Source organism: Salarias fasciatus, unplaced genomic scaffold (genome assembly GCF_902148845.1).
Source record: "Salarias fasciatus unplaced genomic scaffold, fSalaFa1.1, whole genome shotgun sequence".
NCBI lineage: Eukaryota > Metazoa > Chordata > Actinopteri > Blenniiformes > Blenniidae > Salarias > Salarias fasciatus.
In genome coordinates, this window is record NW_021941374.1 from 1,481,964 (window position 1) to 1,498,857 (window position 16,894).

A 16,894-nucleotide genomic window follows, 5' to 3' on the forward strand; every position below is an offset into this window, starting at 1 on the left:
TCATTGTATGTTTTTGCTTTATATGTTATTAAGTTATATTCCTTTTTGCATTTTATTTATGTGTTATTTGTGTTTTTCTCTCATGTTTATGTTGTTGTGTGTCATTGTGCCTTATTCATGGGTTATTGGGAGTGTATTCATATTATTTTGTGTTTTTTATATCATATTTTATTCTGTATTAGTTTGTTTTTTTCTAATGTTGTCAGGCATTATTGTGTGTTATTTTGGTTTTGTCTGTATTTTTTATGTTGTTATGCATGATGTGTATTTTAAATTGTTGTATATTTTGTGCGTTTTTCAAGTTATTATACTTTATTTTGGATTTTTTTTTAGTGTTTGCGATGATAATGTGCATGATTGTGCGTGTTTTTTTGTGTTTTGATTTTATTTTGCATTACTGTGCATTATTTTTGGTGTTTAGTGTTTTTCATGTATTGTGTGTGTGACGTTCACAAGTGTGACGTACTTCTGACCCCGCCCCCTCACCGTAGTCTGTTGCCATGGCGACCCGCCGAGAGGGCGAGCCTGGTCACGTGACCAGCTAAGATGGCGCCCTGTGTCGGAGTGGTCCTGGACGTGATGTGAGTTGTGGTTTTGTCCCGCGGCTGCTCGCTGTCTGAGCGGGTTCTTGTCCACAGCGGTCCGGTCCCGGCCCCGGGTCTCCCTCCTGGGGGGTCCTCCCCCCCCCCCGGGCCGGGAGCGGCTCCGCCGCGGCGGGGTTTAGTGCGGCGCAGTGATTCCCGCCGGCCGCTAGCGCTAGCTTAACATCCTCTGTTGTCTGAACGGGACTGAGGCTATTGCACTGAAGCGGTGAGGATTCATCAGCAGTGTGTGTGTGTGTGTGTGTGTGTGTGTGTGTGTGTGTGTGTGTGTTCCAGGGTGTGAAGGGAGGAGGTCTGGATCTGCTGCTCTCTCTCATCAGCCCTGAAGCGAGATGGCTCTGAATGTGTTTGGTGAGCGGGGAGCTCTGTTATCTCTTATCGCTGCTTCATCTGGCTTCCTGTGTGCTCCTCTCACTTTTCTCTTTTCACTGTGTCTTTGTGTGTATTTCTGCTGTTTGTAAGTTGTGTGTTATGCTCTTTGTGTTTTATCCTTTTCCTGTCTTATTTGTATTTGATTGTGTGTTTTTATGTGTTATTTGTGTGTTGTTGCATGCATCTATGTGTTATTTGTGTGTTCTTCAGTGTATTTCTCTGTTATTGTTTGTGTTTTGTCAGGCTGTTGTTGTGTGTTGTTGTGTATCATTGTGTCTTGCCGTCGTGGCTCTGTTCCACTGGTCCCTGGTCCTGCTCCACTCGGTTCTCTTGGGCCCCGGCCCTGGTTCTTTTCCATCATGCAGAGAACCGGCTTGAGGGTGGAGTCGTCATGGCAACGAAACACTAACCTGGAGTTCTTATGTGACAGACAGAAGCTTTTTCCCCGCCAGTGTTTTAATAGATACAATGAAATCATGATGCATTAAATAGTGGTCAGCATCGGCCCTTTATTAATCTGACAGCTGATCAGAGATCAATGTGAAACGGGATTATTTTGCTTCTATCTGTCTGGAGCATGCTCTGCCTCCTGCATTGCCCCGCCCACAGGGCTAACAGCCAATCAGCACAGTGCCTGCAGCACAGTGCTTTCCTCACGGACGAGATGCCGTAAAACACAGTAATGCATTATGAAACAAAGTCCCGTAGCTTAATGCTAACTTGTATAGGAAAACCCATTGACATGCTAACAGTTAGCACAACAGTCGTGGAACTTGCTGGAACACATTAAACTCAGAAACATTTCACTGAGTAAATATAAAACAAAAACGCTGATTATTTCAAGACGAAGAGGCATAGATTTCGCTCACTCAGAAAAAGACGAACAGTAATGTAAAACTCTGTCAGCCTATGAAACACAAACAGGAAGCAGCCACAGAAGCCCGAGAGGCTTTGTACTCATTTTCACTATTCAAAATGTTGACACCAATATTTTCTATTTTACTGCAAATGAGTATCGGCTGTAAGTATCATTTATCAGCCTCCAACGACTGATATTACACATCAGTATCGGCTCTGAAGAAACCATGTCGTCTGTCTCCAGTAGGTGTTGTTGTGTCTTGTCTTACTGTATTTGCTGTGTATTGTTGTGTCTGGGTTACCCAGGATGAACAGGTCCAGGTGGTCCACTCGGGGGTAAAGCCTGTGTTGTGTTTGTGTCCTCAGATCATGATGAGTACCGGCCGCCTGTGTGGAAGTCTTACTGTGAGTACAGGAGGTCTGACTGTCTCCTCACGCCTTGTGGTGAAGCTTTAATGTGATTCTGTCGGTAATCTGTGTCACAGTGTACCAGCTCCAGCAGGAGGCGCCGCATCCACGCAGACTCACCTGCACCTGTGAGGTGAGACTGTCGCACTTTGAATTCTGACATCAAAGAGTTTTACAACACAGTGTTTACACCACAATGTTTACAACACTGTGTTTATGCCGCAGTGTTTACAACACAATGTTTACACCATATTGTTTACTACGTTTACAATACTGCTGTAAACACTTCTTGCAACACTGTGTTTGCACCACACTATTTAAACCACACTGTTTATACCACAATGTTTACAACACAATGTTTACACCACAATGTTTGCAACACTGTTTACACCACAGTGTTTAACAACACAGTGTTTACAATACTGTGTTGTAAACATTGTGCTTACAGCAGTGTTTACAAGTGAAAACAAAAATCTTGCTGACAACTTCTTCAAAGGCCCTGTCTCCATGGAAACGACAGTACATGTAACTGTTCGATAAACGCCGCTCTCTGTAGATGCGTGGTGTTTTCAGGAGATGAGCCTTCATGAACCACCCTGTGTTCTGTCTGCAGGTGGAGAACAGACCCAAGTACTACGGCAGAGAGTGAGTGGGCTGAAGTGTGCGTTAGCTCCCGGCGCCCCGCCCCGCCCCTCCCCCGCTAACCCAGAGTGTGTGTCCAGGTACCACGGCATGATCTCCAGGGAAGACGCCGACCAGCTGCTGAGCCAGGCCGAAGGCAGCTACCTCATCAGGGAGAGCCAGAGGCAGCCCGGCACCTACACCCTGGCTCTCAGGTAGCTGCTGCGCCCCGCCCCTCCACCAGGGGCTGCCGCGGGGGGGGCAGTCGTCCCACTTGGACCCTCTATGTAGCTCCTTTCAAAATAAAACCTAGAACAACCGTTCCATGTGCAACACATAACGCTGTCCCCTGTCCAGGTTTGGGAACCAGACCAGGAACTTCCGTCTGTACCACGATGGGAAGCACTTTGTGGGGGAGAAGCGGTTCGAGTCCATCCACGACCTGGTGACGGACGGCCTCATCACGCTGTACATCGAGACCAAGGTGTCCACCGGCGGAGCCTCCCCCCCAACCCCCTCAGCCCGTCTCCATGGTAACCGTGTTCTGGTTGCAGGCAGCGGAGTACATCGCCAAGATGACCATCAACCCCATCTATGAACACGTTGGCTACACCACCCTGAACCAGGAGCCCCCCAGCAGCCTGCTGCCCCGGGGGGGCCGGGGCACCGACGGGACGGACGCAGCGCCGGGCCGGGGGGGGACGGAGGACAGGGTGAGGACGACCACACACACTGAGAGAGACACACGGACAGGGCTGTCCTCAAGCTGCCTTTCTGCGTTTTCACAGAGACTGAGCTGAACTGTTTTCAAAACTAACAATGGCAGCCAATCACAGCCTCCGTCCTTTCACAGCTCACGTCTCTGGTGAGGAGAGCCACGCTGAGGGAGAGCGACCTCATGCCCAAGTACGAGAAGGTGCACAACTTCAAGGTGAGGGTGTGTGTGTGTGTGTGTGTGTGTGAGAAGAAGAGCCGATTCAGCTGCTAGTCTTATTCAAATTAGCTGCAGAAGGAGTAGAGCTGGAAGAAACACACATCATTCCCCTGCTGTGTGTGTGTGTGTGTGTGTGTGTGTGTGTGTGTGTGTGTGTGTGTGTGTGTGTGTGTGTGTGTGTGTGTGTGTGTGTGTGTGTGTGTGTGTGTGTGTGTGTGTGTGTGTGTGTTCCAGGTGCACACCTTCAGAGGCCCTCACTGGTGTGAGTACTGTGCCAACTTCATGTGGGGGCTGATCGCTCAGGGAGTCAAGTGTGCAGGTGAGCCGGACTGCCCCCTGCTGGGACAGCTGGGGTCTGCATGGGCAGCAGGTTTCACAAAGTTTTCCCTTGCTTCCAAGGAGACTGAGCTTTTTCATAAAGATGCATGTCCCCCCTGTTTCCATGGAGATGCAGTGTTTTGGAAAAGTAGCATTTTCCTGTCTTTCTGTGGAGATGGAGCATTTTGAAAAAGTTGTTTTACTCTGTTTCCTTTGAAACATTACTGAAGAATTTTCAAAAATATATTTCACCCCATTTCCATGGAGACAGGATATTTTCAGAAAGTTACATTTACCCCGTTTCCATGGAAACAGGGCATTTTCAGAAAGTTACATTTACCTCGTTTCCATGGAAACAGGGCGTTTTCAGAAAGTTACATTTACCCCGTTTCCATGGAAACAGGGCGTTTTCAGAAAGTTACATTTACCTCGTTTCCATGGAGACAGGGCGTTTTCATAAAGTTACATTTACCCCGTTTCCATGGAGACAGGGCGTTTTCAGAAAGTTACATTCACCCCATTTCCATGGAGACAGGATATTTTCAGAAAGTCTCATTTACCCCGTTTCCATGGAGACAGGGCGTTTTCATAAAGTTACATTTACCCCGTTTCCATGGAGACAGGGCGTTTTCAGAAAGTTACATTTACCCCGTTTCCATGGAGACAGGGCGTTTTCAGAAAGTTACATTTACCCCGTTTCCATGGAGACAGGGCGTTTTCAGAAAGTTACATTTACCCCGTTTCCATGGAGACAGGGTGTTTTCAGAAAGTTACATTTACCCCGTTTCCATGGAGACAAGGCGTTTTCAGAAAGTTACATTTACCCCGTTTCCATGGAAACAGGGCGTTTTCAGAAAGTTACATTTACCTCGTTTCCATGGAGACAAGGCGTTTTCAGAAAGTTACATTTACCCCGTTTCCATGGAAACAGGGCGTTTTCAGAAAGTTACATTTACCTCGTTTCCATGGAAACAGGGCGTTTTCAGAAAGTTACATTTACCCCGTTTCCATGGAAACAGGGCGTTTTCAGAAAGTTACATTTACCTCGTTTCCATGGAGACAAGGCGTTTTCAGAAAGTTACATTTACCCCGTTTCCATGGAAACAGGGCGTTTTCATAAAGTTACATTTACCTCGTTTCCATGGAGACAGGGCGTTTTCAGAAAGTTACATTTACCTCGTTTCCATAGAGACAGGGCGTTTTCAGAAAGTTACATTTACCTCGTTTCCATGGAGACAGGGCGTTTTCAGAAAGTTACATTTACCTCGTTTCCATGGAGACAGGGCGTTTTCAGAAAGTTACATTTACCTCGTTTCCATGGAGACAGGGCGTTTTCAGAAAGTTACATTTACCTCGTTTCCATAGAGACAGGGCGTTTTCAGAAAGTTACATTTACCCCGTTTCCATGGAAACAGGGCATTTTCAGAAAGTTACATTTACCTCGTTTCCATGGAGACAGGGCGTTTTCAGAAAGTTACATTTACCTCGTTTCCATAGAGACAGGGCGTTTTCAGAAAGTTACATTTACCCCGTTTCCATGGAAACAGGGCATTTTCAGAAAGTTACATTTACCTCGTTTCCATGGAGACAGGGCGTTTTCAGAAAGTTACATTTACCTCGTTTCCATAGAGACAGGGTGTTTTCAGAAAGTTACATTTACCCCGTTTCCATGGAAACAGGGCATTTTCAGAAAGTTACATTTACCTCGTTTCCATGGAGACAGGGCGTTTTCAGAAAGTTACATTTACCTCGTTTCCATGGAGACAGGGCGTTTTCAGAAAGTTACATTTACCTCGTTTCCATGGAGACAGGGCGTTTTCAGAAAGTTACATTTACCTCGTTTCCATAGAGACAGGGCGTTTTGAAATCTTGTGGATTACGGTGTTTGTCCAGAGGCGGAGTGTTTTCTGTGTGCGCCGTCGCCATGGAAACAGACTCCTGTGACACCATGGAAGTTATTTCCGCTTCATAAGCACGGTGTAGTGTGAATGATTGTGATGCTCTCTGATAGTCTGCTGCGTCCTCCTCCACATTTCCCATCATGCCCTCTGTTGTCCCCCCAGACTGCGGCCTGAACGTCCACAAGCAGTGCTCCAAGGTCGTCCCTAACGACTGCCAGCCGGACCTGCGGCACGTGAAGAAGGTGTACAGCTGTGACCTGACCACGCTGGTCAAGGCCCACAACACCAAGAGGCCCATGGTGGTGGACATGTGCATCCAGGAGATCGAGGCCCGCGGTGAGGGGGGGCCGGGGGGACGGAGGGGGGGTCTGCTCCTTCTGGACCCTCTGTCCAACCCGCTGTCTGTCTCTGTGTCCTGCAGGTCTGCAGTCAGAGGGACTCTACAGGATCTCTGGCTTCAGCGAGCTGATCGAGGACGTCAAGCTGGCCTTCGACAGAGGTCAGTCTGAGACGGCCAGGACTAGTTCACCTCTCTGCCGCTAACCAGGACTAGTTCACCTGTCTGCCACTAACCAGGACTAGTTCACCTGTCTGCCACTAACCAGGACTAGTTTACCACTCTGCTGCTAACCAGGACTAGTTCACCACTCTGCCCCTAACCAGGACTAGTTCACCACTCTGCTGCTAACCAGGACTAATTCAACACTCTGCCCCTAACCAGGACTAGTTCACCACTCTGCTCCTAACCAGGACTAGTTCATTACTCTGCCACTAACCACTGTTCTGCCTTTAACCAGAAGAACCAGGACCTGTTCACCACTCTGCAACTAACCAGGATATCCCTGGACTAGTTTACATCTCTACCACTAACCAGGAGAGCCCTGGACTCAGGACTAGTTCACAGCTCTACCTAGTACCACCAGTCCACCCTGGACTGGATGGAGGGTTTTGAAAAGGTTCAATTGCTCTGCTGTTTTCACAAAGATGGGGAGTTGTTAACAAGTTGGTCCGCTGTTTAACGTCTGTTTTCTCATGTTCCTGGTCCTGTCCTCTGTCCCCCGTCCCCTGTCCCCCCCCCCCCTCCCCAGACGGAGAGAAGGCGGACATCTCGTCCAGTGTGTATGAGGACCTGAACATCATCACCGGAGCCCTGAAGCTGTACTTCAGAGAGCTGCCCATCCCCCTCATCACGTACGACGCCTACCCCCGCTTCATGGAGGCCGGCAGTAGGTGTCCCCCCCACCGTCCCCGTCCCCGTCCCCCCCGCCGTCCCTCCTCACCCCCGCTGTGCCGTCTGTCCTCAGAGATCGGGGACCCGGAGAAGCGCCTGGAGTCGCTGCACGAGGCCCTGAAGCTCCTCCCCCCGGCCCACTGCGAGACGCTGCGCTACCTCATGGCTCACCTCAAGAGGTAACCCTGACCCTAACCCGGAGGAACCCCTCTGAGCCCCCCCGACCCCCCTCTGATCCCCCTCTGACCCCCCCTGAACCCCCTGCAGGGTCACGCGCTGTGAGAAGGAGAACCTCATGTCGGCGGAGAACCTGGGCATCGTGTTCGGGCCCACGCTGATGAGGGCGCCCGACCTGGACGCCATGACGGCGCTCAACGACATCCGCTACCAGCGGCTGGTGGTGGAGGCGCTCATCACCAACGAGGACGTGCTCTTCTGAGGAACCCAGCCGAACCCTGGAGGAGGGGGGTCTGGACCTGCTGCAGCTGCTGCTGTCCTCTGTCTCCATGGAAACACTGCAGCTGCTGTCCTCTGTCTCCATGGAAACAGACCCTGTTCTCCCTAGTGGACGGTTCTGGTCTCATCATGAACCCTTTCACGCCCCATCACCTGACCTCCAGGTCACCTGGTCTGACCCCCGGGTCACCTGGTCTGACCTCCGGGTCACCTGGTCTGACCTCCGGGTTACCTGGTCTGACCTCTGGGTCACCTGGTCTGACCTCTGGGTCACCTGGTCTGACCTCCGGGTCACCTGGTCTGACCCCCGGGTCACCTGGTCTGACCTCCGGGTCACCTGGTCTGACCTCCGGGTCACCTGGTCTGACCTCCGGGTCACCTGGTCTGACCTCTGGGTCACCTGGTCTGACCTCCGGGTCACCTGGTCTGACCTCTGGGTCACCTGGTCTGACCTCTGGGTTACCTGATCTGACCCCCGGGTCACCTGGTCTGACCTCCGGGTCACCTGGTCTGACCCCCGGGTCACCTGGTCTCAGCAGTGTTCTAGAGGAGGTGGGGCCCCCCCACTTGTGTCGGGGGGGTCTGTGGTGGATAAAGAAGCTGGAGGTCCCGTGAGACCAGGTCCAGCCTTCCTGTTCAGTTGACTAACTAGCTAGCTAGCTAACGTGTACTAACTGGTTGAACTAACCCAGCCTCCTTCTGTTTTTTACTGTCTCTGCTGTAAAGTATTTTCTATGTTTATGCATGATGGATTAAATTATTAAAGATGAGTCCGTGGTCCTGCTTCTGTCTCTTTCTACACTGCATAACGGAACAGAACTCCTAGAACCTCAGTTCAGACTCCTAGAACTTCCACATAGACTCATGGATCTAATGAACGGTGACAGATGTTGGAGAACCTCGGCGTCCTCTGGAAACAGAAGTGTTTGGTTCTTCCTGTGGGGGACCTGAGTGTTCTTAGCCCAGTCCAGTCTGTTGTTCTGTGTAGACCCCAGATATCTGGAGTCCTCCACCGTGTTCTCCTGGATGGGAACAGAGAACCTACTCAGGAGTGTGTTCCACTGAGCTGCTGGCAGTTGTCAAATGTTCCACCGTGGAGAACGTGGTTCTGGTTCTGCTTTCAAATGACTACATGTAAGTTAGAAAAAACACAAACGTAACATCTGTTCTAAAGCAGTTTGGGCCTCTGACTGAAGAGACGTGAGGTTCTAGATATATATGATGCTGTGTGTGTTAGTAGAGATGTTGAGGTTCTAGATAAATAGCATTATGTTCTGTGAGTTAGTGGAGATGTCATTAAAGGAAATGTCAGCCATTGAACTTTCTTTGATAAAGTCAGGATTTATCGATAGAGACCACTGTCCATGGCTTCAGGGAGTTCCGGGGAGATGGCGTGCTGAGCGGTCACGTCCCTCCGCTAATGAAATCCTGACGCAATTTATTTTGAACCTTAAAGACTCCACTTTCAGACTGTTTAACTCCTGGTATTTAGAGGAAAACAAGCTGTCAAAACCCTCTCCTTCAAACAAAGTGAAGAAGCAGGGAACACAGCGATGCTGCTTCCAACAAGCGAGACAGAAACGGCGTCACACCACCGAACACCCCAGAAAAAGCCCGAGCGGAGAAAAGAAGAAAAGGTATGTCAGCAAACTCTGTAAATACATGGATGGAGTCCATTCTGCTTGCTATTGACTCGCTGGGAAACCGTCTGGACAAACGCATGGAAGACATTTCCTCCCAGATGCAACAGCAGAGCGCCATGCGAGGTGAGACTGCTAAAGCGGTGCAGCTCAACTCGGCGGAGATTATGGACTGCAAGAAGAAAGTTAAAGAAGTGGAAAAACAAACAGAAACGCTTAAAAAAGAAAATGAGAAAATGAAGAGATGTGAGCTGGACCAAGACAGATATAGAATTTTGTATTTTGTCATTTTGTACATGAATGATTTTGGTAAAGTGTCCAACCTTGGGAAAATTCTATTTGCAGACGATACCACATTATTTCATTCAGGTAAAAGCATACAAGAAGTCACAAAAGTAGTGAATGAAGAATTGAAAGTAATAAAACACTGGTTTGATTTAAACGGATTAATCCTAAATGCCAAAAAAACAAATTTTATGTTGTTTAATAATAAAAAGGAAAAAGTGAAAGTAAAACTCGAAATAGATGGAGTTGAAATTCATTGTGTAACAGAAACTAAATTCTTAGGAGTGATGACTGACGACAATCTAAAGTGGAAATCTCACATTAATTACACCAAAGGGAAAATTGGGAAAGCCATTTCTGTGTTACACAGAGTTAAGTTTTTTCTGAACAGTTGTGCTTTGTTAACATTGTATAACACTATGATTTTACCTTATCTCATGTATTGTGTTGAAGTGTGGGGTACGACATGCAAAACTTATTTACAGACAATTGTCATTCTACAAAAAAGGGCTATAAGGATAATAACAAATAGTCACTATCAAGAGCCGTCTAACCCATTAAACTGAAAGTTTTGAAATTTCCTGATATTGTTGATTTAAGCATCCTAAAAATAATGTATAAGGCAAAGTGGAATTTATTGCCTGTGAACCTTCAGAATATATTCGAAATAAGAACCAGTATATATAATCTTAAAGGAATAGACGTGTTCAAAAAACCCAGATTCAGAACCAAAATCAAAGGAAGAAACATCGTGGTAAAAGGAGTGAACTTATGGAATGCTCTGAAACAGGAAATCAAAGAGTGACATTTAAGAAACATAAAAAATCCACGTTGGATAAATATGAAAATGAAAACTAAGTTTTGCAGCTGAAAAAATGTTTTGATTGAATGAATATGAGTTTTTGAGTATTGTTAATTTGTATTAGTTCAAATACTGTACATAAAGGGGCAGATATAAGATTGTTCTTCTTTCTGCTCCTTTTCTTCTTTAATTTGTTTGGTGTCTAGACTGATGACATTGATGTATTTTCATCTTTTTTTTGTTTTTTTTTGTTTTTGTGTTGTTTTAAACGAAAGAAACAAATAAACTAAACTAAACTAAGAAGTTGGTGTCTGAGAATCAAAGGCAAAAAAGAAAGTGACTTAAAGACTCTATCAAGCGCAAAGCTGTTTTCTTATTTTGTAAAGGGCAAAATTCTAATTGTGTATTTCTTCAAGAAACACATTCTGATACAACAAATGTGAAGTTTTAGACTCAAAAATGGGGAGATAAAATCCTTTTCAGTCATGGTACAAGTCTCTGTTTCAGCTGTGAAGAGAAGACTTGGAGCTGCGGGTTTGACTGGACGAGCTGCAGCAAGAAAACCATTGGTAAGACGTCAGAATAAGACAAAGAGGCTTGTCTGGGCCAAGAAACACTGCCACTGGACTACTGAAGACTGGAAAAAGGTCTTATGGACTGATGAATCAAAACGTGAACTCTTGGGTTCATCAGCAGGATGATTGTACGGCGTAGGGTTGGTAAAGGATGCTTCCACAGTGTGTGGCTTCAACTGTCAAACATGGAGGAGGAAGTGTGATGGTCTGGGGTTGTTCTGCTGGATCCAGGGTTGGTGACTTGTTCAGAGTCAGAGGCACCCTGAACCAGAACGGCTCCCACAGCATCCTGCAGCGCCATGCAGTACCCTCTGGGATGGGTCTACTTGGTCAGGGTTTCATCTGACAGAAAGATAATGACCCAGAACAGAAGTCCAGGCTACGCCAGAACTATCTTGAGAAAAAGAAGAAGCTGGTAAACTTGAAAACATGGAGTGGCCAGCACAGTCTCCAGACTTAAACCCTACTGAGCTGGTTTGGGATGAAATGGACAGAAGAGTGAAAGCAAAGCAGCCCACAAGGGCCACACATTAATGGGAACTTCTGCAACAGACATGGGAAGAACGTTCTGAAGAATGTCTGATTTCTGTTGTAAAAAGAATGCCACGTGTGTGTTCAGCTGTTGTATCTGCCAAGAGAATACATTTTGGTCTATAAATTGATTCCATAATTTCTTTTTTGACTCCAATTGCTTATTTGTACTATACCTTGACGTCTGAGTGCAATGAGACATTAAACGGCATCATTTTCAGTAAAAACACTGGAAAAATTGGGTTGTTCTAAAAACTTTTGACCGTTAGTGTATGGGCCACCAGTTTAGAAACAACAGAGCACTTATTCTGTTCCTGTCACGTAATTCAAAATCTCTGGCAATCTTTACACAATTGGTGGAGTTCTAAATCCATAAATATAGATTTCTTTTCTTTAAGAATAATCCAAGCAGGAATAATTACAAAGAGCAAGAACATTGATTATCTTGTGAACAACATAATTATAATAACAAAGTATTATATACATAAATTCACTATGCAAAATCCCCCCAGATATGAAGGCTTTCATAAATGAAATGTCTCTGCTATACACATGCATTAAAAAAAGTTCAAAATGCCCGTGCTCAAAGGTTTTGTTCACTTATAGCTAAGATACTTTAGACCCTTGTTTAAGTTCCCTGTATCTTTATTATAATTTTTTTCTTTAATTTAATGGTTTGTTTTGTTTCATTTATTTGCAGTTACTTTCATTTCCATTTTATTATCATCTCTGTATGATTGACTAATAAATATCTCACAAAGAAATGTCAATCGCTTCAGAACGTGATGGACGCGTGCTTCACCACGTGACCCGCGGCTGGCTTCCTATTGGCTGCCTGTTAATTGACGGCGTGGCCCCTGGCCCCTGGCTCCGGGGTCTCCGGGCTCGTGGCTGCAGGTGTGAGGCTCCTCGTGCGGACTGTTTCCATCTGGGGGATCAAAGAGTCGGAGCCGCGCGGAGGATTCCCGGTCTGCAGCGGGGTTCTGAGTCCGGGACGGTCCGGGACGGCCCGGGAGGGTCGGGGACGGTCCGGGACGGTCCGGGACGGCCCGGGAGGGTCGGGGAGTGTCCAGGAAGGTCAAGAAAGGTCGAGGTAAGTCAGAATGTCTCTTTCTCCACTCGTCGCGCGGCGCTGCAGTTTGATGGAGCTGGGATTTAAACCTGCAGAAGGTTTAAAGTTCTCACTCTAGAGGCTGAAGGGAGATGTTTGAATGTAAAGAGTGTTTTGTCACCGCCTCATGACAACGTTTTGTTTAAGCTTCGGTGGTAAATAAAAAAGAAGCTGCTGCAAAGTGATAAAAAGTGATAAAAAGTGGTATAAATTGATGAAAAGCTCTAAAAGAAACGTAAAGGAAGCTCGGCTCTCCTCTGAACTCTCCACCTGGTCTCATTGCCGTATTAACCGTCGGTTCTGTGCAGGGTGTAGAGATTTTTCCAGCAGAGCATCCTGGCTTTGTGTGGCTCATTCACGGCTCGATGGAAACACGGAGAAAAGCAGAATTTTCTGTTTCTGACAGAATTCATGTCGAGCGTGCGGTTTATTTTATTTTCTGAAGGTTTTTAAATGAGCCGCAAGAGTGAAAGTGAAGCGATGAGAGCAGGTGGGGGAGGGAGGGGGTGGGGGTGGGGGAGGGGGGGGGGGGCCTGTGGACCTGGATCCACTCTGACAGTGTTAAGGCTTCCCTCATCCCAGAGCAGCAGAGCAGAGCAGAGTGTCTTCATTCCGCCTGCAGTGGAGGCCTCAGACTCCATCTGTACTCGTTCCCCCTCCAGGCAGTCACCTCTGAATCTCCCTGCTACAGCTGGTGTTCCTCCATCGTTCACTTCCAGCATGGACACTGCTTTTTTATAATTCTCATTTTCTTTATTGGAAATTTCATTTTTTTCCCCAAACAAGAACAAGAACAAACATTCACAACAAAACAAAAAAAACAGAAAGGACCCCCCCCCCCCCAAAAAAAAAAGAAAAGAACAAAACAGACAACCCATAGAACTACATAACTAACATAAAAAGGCAGGTTTTCCAGCAGGCAGTGTCCATCACTAAGCTTCTGTAGAGGAGCTGAGAGGGTCTAACATAGTGGCTGTTCAGCAGGCGTGGCACATTCTCCATATGCTCATATTCACAACAGTATTCACTGTTCAGCTCCTTACAACACAAAACCTCTAAACTCTCCCATTGTTTGTGAGCAGCCTCATTTCCACCAGTCTCATCAGCATGTTTTCATAAAACCCGACCCGAGGACATTTCCACACAGTGTGTAAACACATGCTGCGTTCTGCCTTACATTTCCAGCACCGGTCATCTTATCATCTCATCATCTTTATTAAGTGTAGTCGGAGTGCAGTAATATCTTCGTATTGTTTTATATTGAATAAATTTGCTCCGAGCTTCTCTAACATATCCTTTAGTGTTAGAAAGAATCCCCCTCCAAGATCTTTCTCCCATGTCCTCTGTAAATGATCACACCCTCTGCTGGTCTTCAGGGACGTAGCTCGTACCACGTGGAGGCTGTTTGAGGTGTTGGTGGTATTTTTAAGAACTGTTCAACTATATTAGCATCATTGTTTATAAAGATCTTGTTTTTACTGCAATGTCTGAGCTGTAAATATTTCCAGAAATGGGCCCTTCTTTCTAGTTTAAATTTATCGACTAATGATTGATAAGAGACAGAGTGACCCTCCTCATGCAGCTCATCTGATGTTCTAATACCTTTTTTCAACCACTGGGTTCAGTAAATGGTTTGTTTACCTATTTTTATTTTAGCGTTACGCCAAATAGGAGCCGATTTCTGGGTGTTACATGAGACTCTACAGTTTTTATGCATGTCCTGCCAAATTTTCCTTGAGTGGGTTAAAACTGGGTCCTTTTGTTGAACCATTTGTGAGAGAGTCTCAGTGGGTTTCTCCTGTCCAATCAGAATCCAGTCCAAATCCGTCTTCCTTCCACTCCAGTGTTCATGAGTTTCACCATTCAAAGAATGACTATAAAAAGAGATGTTTGGCAAGATAACCCCCCATATTTCTTTGGTGATAGAGTTTATCTAAACAAACTCTGGGTTTCTCTCCACCCAGAAGCGTTTCATCATGTTGTTATATCTGAGTAGCAGTAGTGGAGGGATGCATTGGGGGATCATTCCAGTGAGATAGTTAATTTGTGGGGCAATAACCATCCTAATGGTATTTATTTTCCCCCATGACGTTAAATGTAATATGCCCCGTTTCTCCATATTACTTGGAGAAACTGATGGCTCCATTAAAGCTGTGTGGTAACGGTCCATACTCACATGCTTCCTGCAGAACCTTTGTAAGCACTGGGCAAAGCACATCCAATATTCTTAAGAATTCAGCTGGGAAGCCGTCCACAGCTGGTGACTTCCCAGGTCTCAGAGCCGTAACAGCGGTTTTTACTTCTATATTTGATGTGGGGATATCCAAGTTATCTTTATCTGTCCGAGGAACCTGTGGCAGTGTAATCTTTTTAAAAAAACAGGCCAGATCCTCCCCGTTAGTTGTATTTGAAGATGATTATAGTTCCTCATAGAAGCTTTTAAAACCCCTGTTGATGTCAGCAGGTGATGTAAGTAAGTCTTTATTTTCTCTAATTGTTGTAATTGTATTAATTGTGACTTTAACTGTCTCGCTAATGATCATCCAGTCTTCTCTCCATTTTCTCAGTAAATAGTTTTAAGCCTAAACAAGGCTTATTCTGTTTTTTTTGTTGTCCATTTCATGTAAATCAATTTTAATTGACAGATTTGACCAAATTGTTCCTCATCAAACCGTTCTGCCAGGATTTTTTTCTTAGTCAATTATTTCCTTTTTCTAAAGATTGTAACTTTCTGCGGTTTTCCTCTTCTTTCCATGAACTGTGAGGAATAGGTTTTCCTCTAACAAATGCTTTAAGAGCCTCCCACCCTGCAGCCAGTCTCTCTGCTGAACCAGTATTTAACTCTGAAAACATGCGTTTTGGCAAATGGCTCATCCTGTACTAAACTTGTGTTCATTCTCCATCTTCCAGCTTTGTTTTTATCAGCATTCAGATCTGGATGTAGCTCCACCAGTGCGTGATCTGTTATTGCTATATTTCTGTCTATAACCCTATCAACCAGTGAACTAGAAGTTGGAAAAAACTCTATTCATGAGTAAGCTTAGCAACTTTTACTCCATTAGTTTTTGCTTCCAGGCACAGGCTGCGTCCATCATGGTCCTTTGATTCTACTGAAAGTATGAAACTGAGCCTTTTGTTAATGAGAATAGCAACTCCACAGCTCTTACTGGATACAGAATTATGAAATACCTTCCCCACCCGGTCACGTTTTAATTTCAAAGCTTCACCTTAATTTTTAAAATGAGTTTCTTTTATGAAGCAACGTCTGTATCCTTAGATGTAAGATATGTGAGTGTCTTTCGCCTTTTAGCAGGAGTACTGCAGCCAGTAATGTTCCATGAAACAATGTTGATGTACCCACTACCCATAAGGCTTGTAGACACATTTGCCTCTCTCGCCATGTCCTTGAAGCAGATGTTACCAGCGGTGCTGGAGGCTGCTGCTCAACACTTCACTCCAAGACCAGGGCATGCTGGGATGCGTTCAGGCTCCCTGGGAAACCTCCCACTCTGATGAGGACCTGAGTTTTTGTTCAGTTTTAGCTGTGTTGCTGGTCTGTTAAACCCCCTCTGCTGGAGTGAGGTGGTGTTTTCACCCTGCTGCTGCTGCTGCTGCTGCTGCTACTACTACTACTACTACTACTACTAATACTACTACTACTACTGCTACGACTACTGCTGCTCCAGCTGCTCCAGCTGCTGCTGCAGCTGCGGGTGGAGGTCTGACTGTCAGAAGGGTGTAGCAGACTGAGGCTGTGTAAAAGAGCTTCCGGGTGGGGCAGGAAGCAGGCCTCGTTGGCGCAGTAGGCAGCGCGTCAGTCTCATAATCTGAAGGTCGTGAGTTCGAGCCTCACACGGGGCACATGTTTTGAGTTTTGCAGAGTTTCTGCTTCATACGTTTTGGTGCTGTTGGTGCTGGTGACGGTTCATTACAGCCTCTCTGAGCGACTGTTTTTTGGTCCTGTTGGTGCTGGTGACAGACTTCACAGCCTGCCTGGGTGACTGTTGGTTGGTGCTGTGATCATCACTGGACCGAGATGAGCTGGAGTGGCTGTCAGGGCGGAGCAGGAGGAACCCTGCCTGGACGGAGCCCACGGCAGGGATCTCCCGGAGAACGGCACAAACTGTGCTAACAGTGCTAGCAGTGCTAATGCCGAGGAGCTAATGGATGGCGCTAACAGTGCTAACAGTGCTAATGCCGAGGAGCTAATGGATGGCAATAACAGTGCTAACAGTTCTAGCAGTGCTAA

The 16,894-nt window shown here is 46.3% G+C and overlaps 1 protein-coding gene and 1 non-coding gene across 3 annotated transcripts; both read left to right on the top strand.

The window, feature by feature from the left end:
• The first annotated feature begins 526 nt into the window (after window positions 1-526).
• LOC115385053 (N-chimaerin-like) lies at window positions 527-8,460 on the top strand. Of its 2 annotated transcripts, XM_030087134.1 has the most exons (16): window positions 527-581; window positions 879-953; window positions 2,199-2,237; window positions 2,318-2,373; window positions 2,854-2,885; window positions 2,963-3,076; window positions 3,219-3,345; window positions 3,416-3,574; window positions 3,715-3,792; window positions 4,030-4,114; window positions 6,177-6,350; window positions 6,436-6,513; window positions 7,103-7,240; window positions 7,319-7,424; window positions 7,513-7,732; window positions 7,766-8,460. In XM_030087134.1, the coding sequence occupies exons 2-15, from the start codon at window positions 935-937 to the stop codon at window positions 7,682-7,684; spliced, it is 1,377 nt and encodes a 458-aa protein (XP_029942994.1). In that variant the 5' UTR covers window positions 527-581; window positions 879-934; the 3' UTR covers window positions 7,685-7,732; window positions 7,766-8,460. The 2 variants fall into 2 exon arrangements, with proteins under 2 accessions (XP_029942994.1, XP_029942993.1); XM_030087133.1 differs by having other exon boundaries at window positions 7,513-8,460.
• Window positions 8,461-16,433: 7,973 nt separating this feature from the next.
• On the top strand, window positions 16,434-16,506 carry trnam-cau (transfer RNA methionine (anticodon CAU)). Its single transcript has one exon. It is a non-coding gene; the product is annotated as a tRNA-Met (tRNA).
• The last annotated feature ends 388 nt before the right edge of the window (window positions 16,507-16,894 follow it).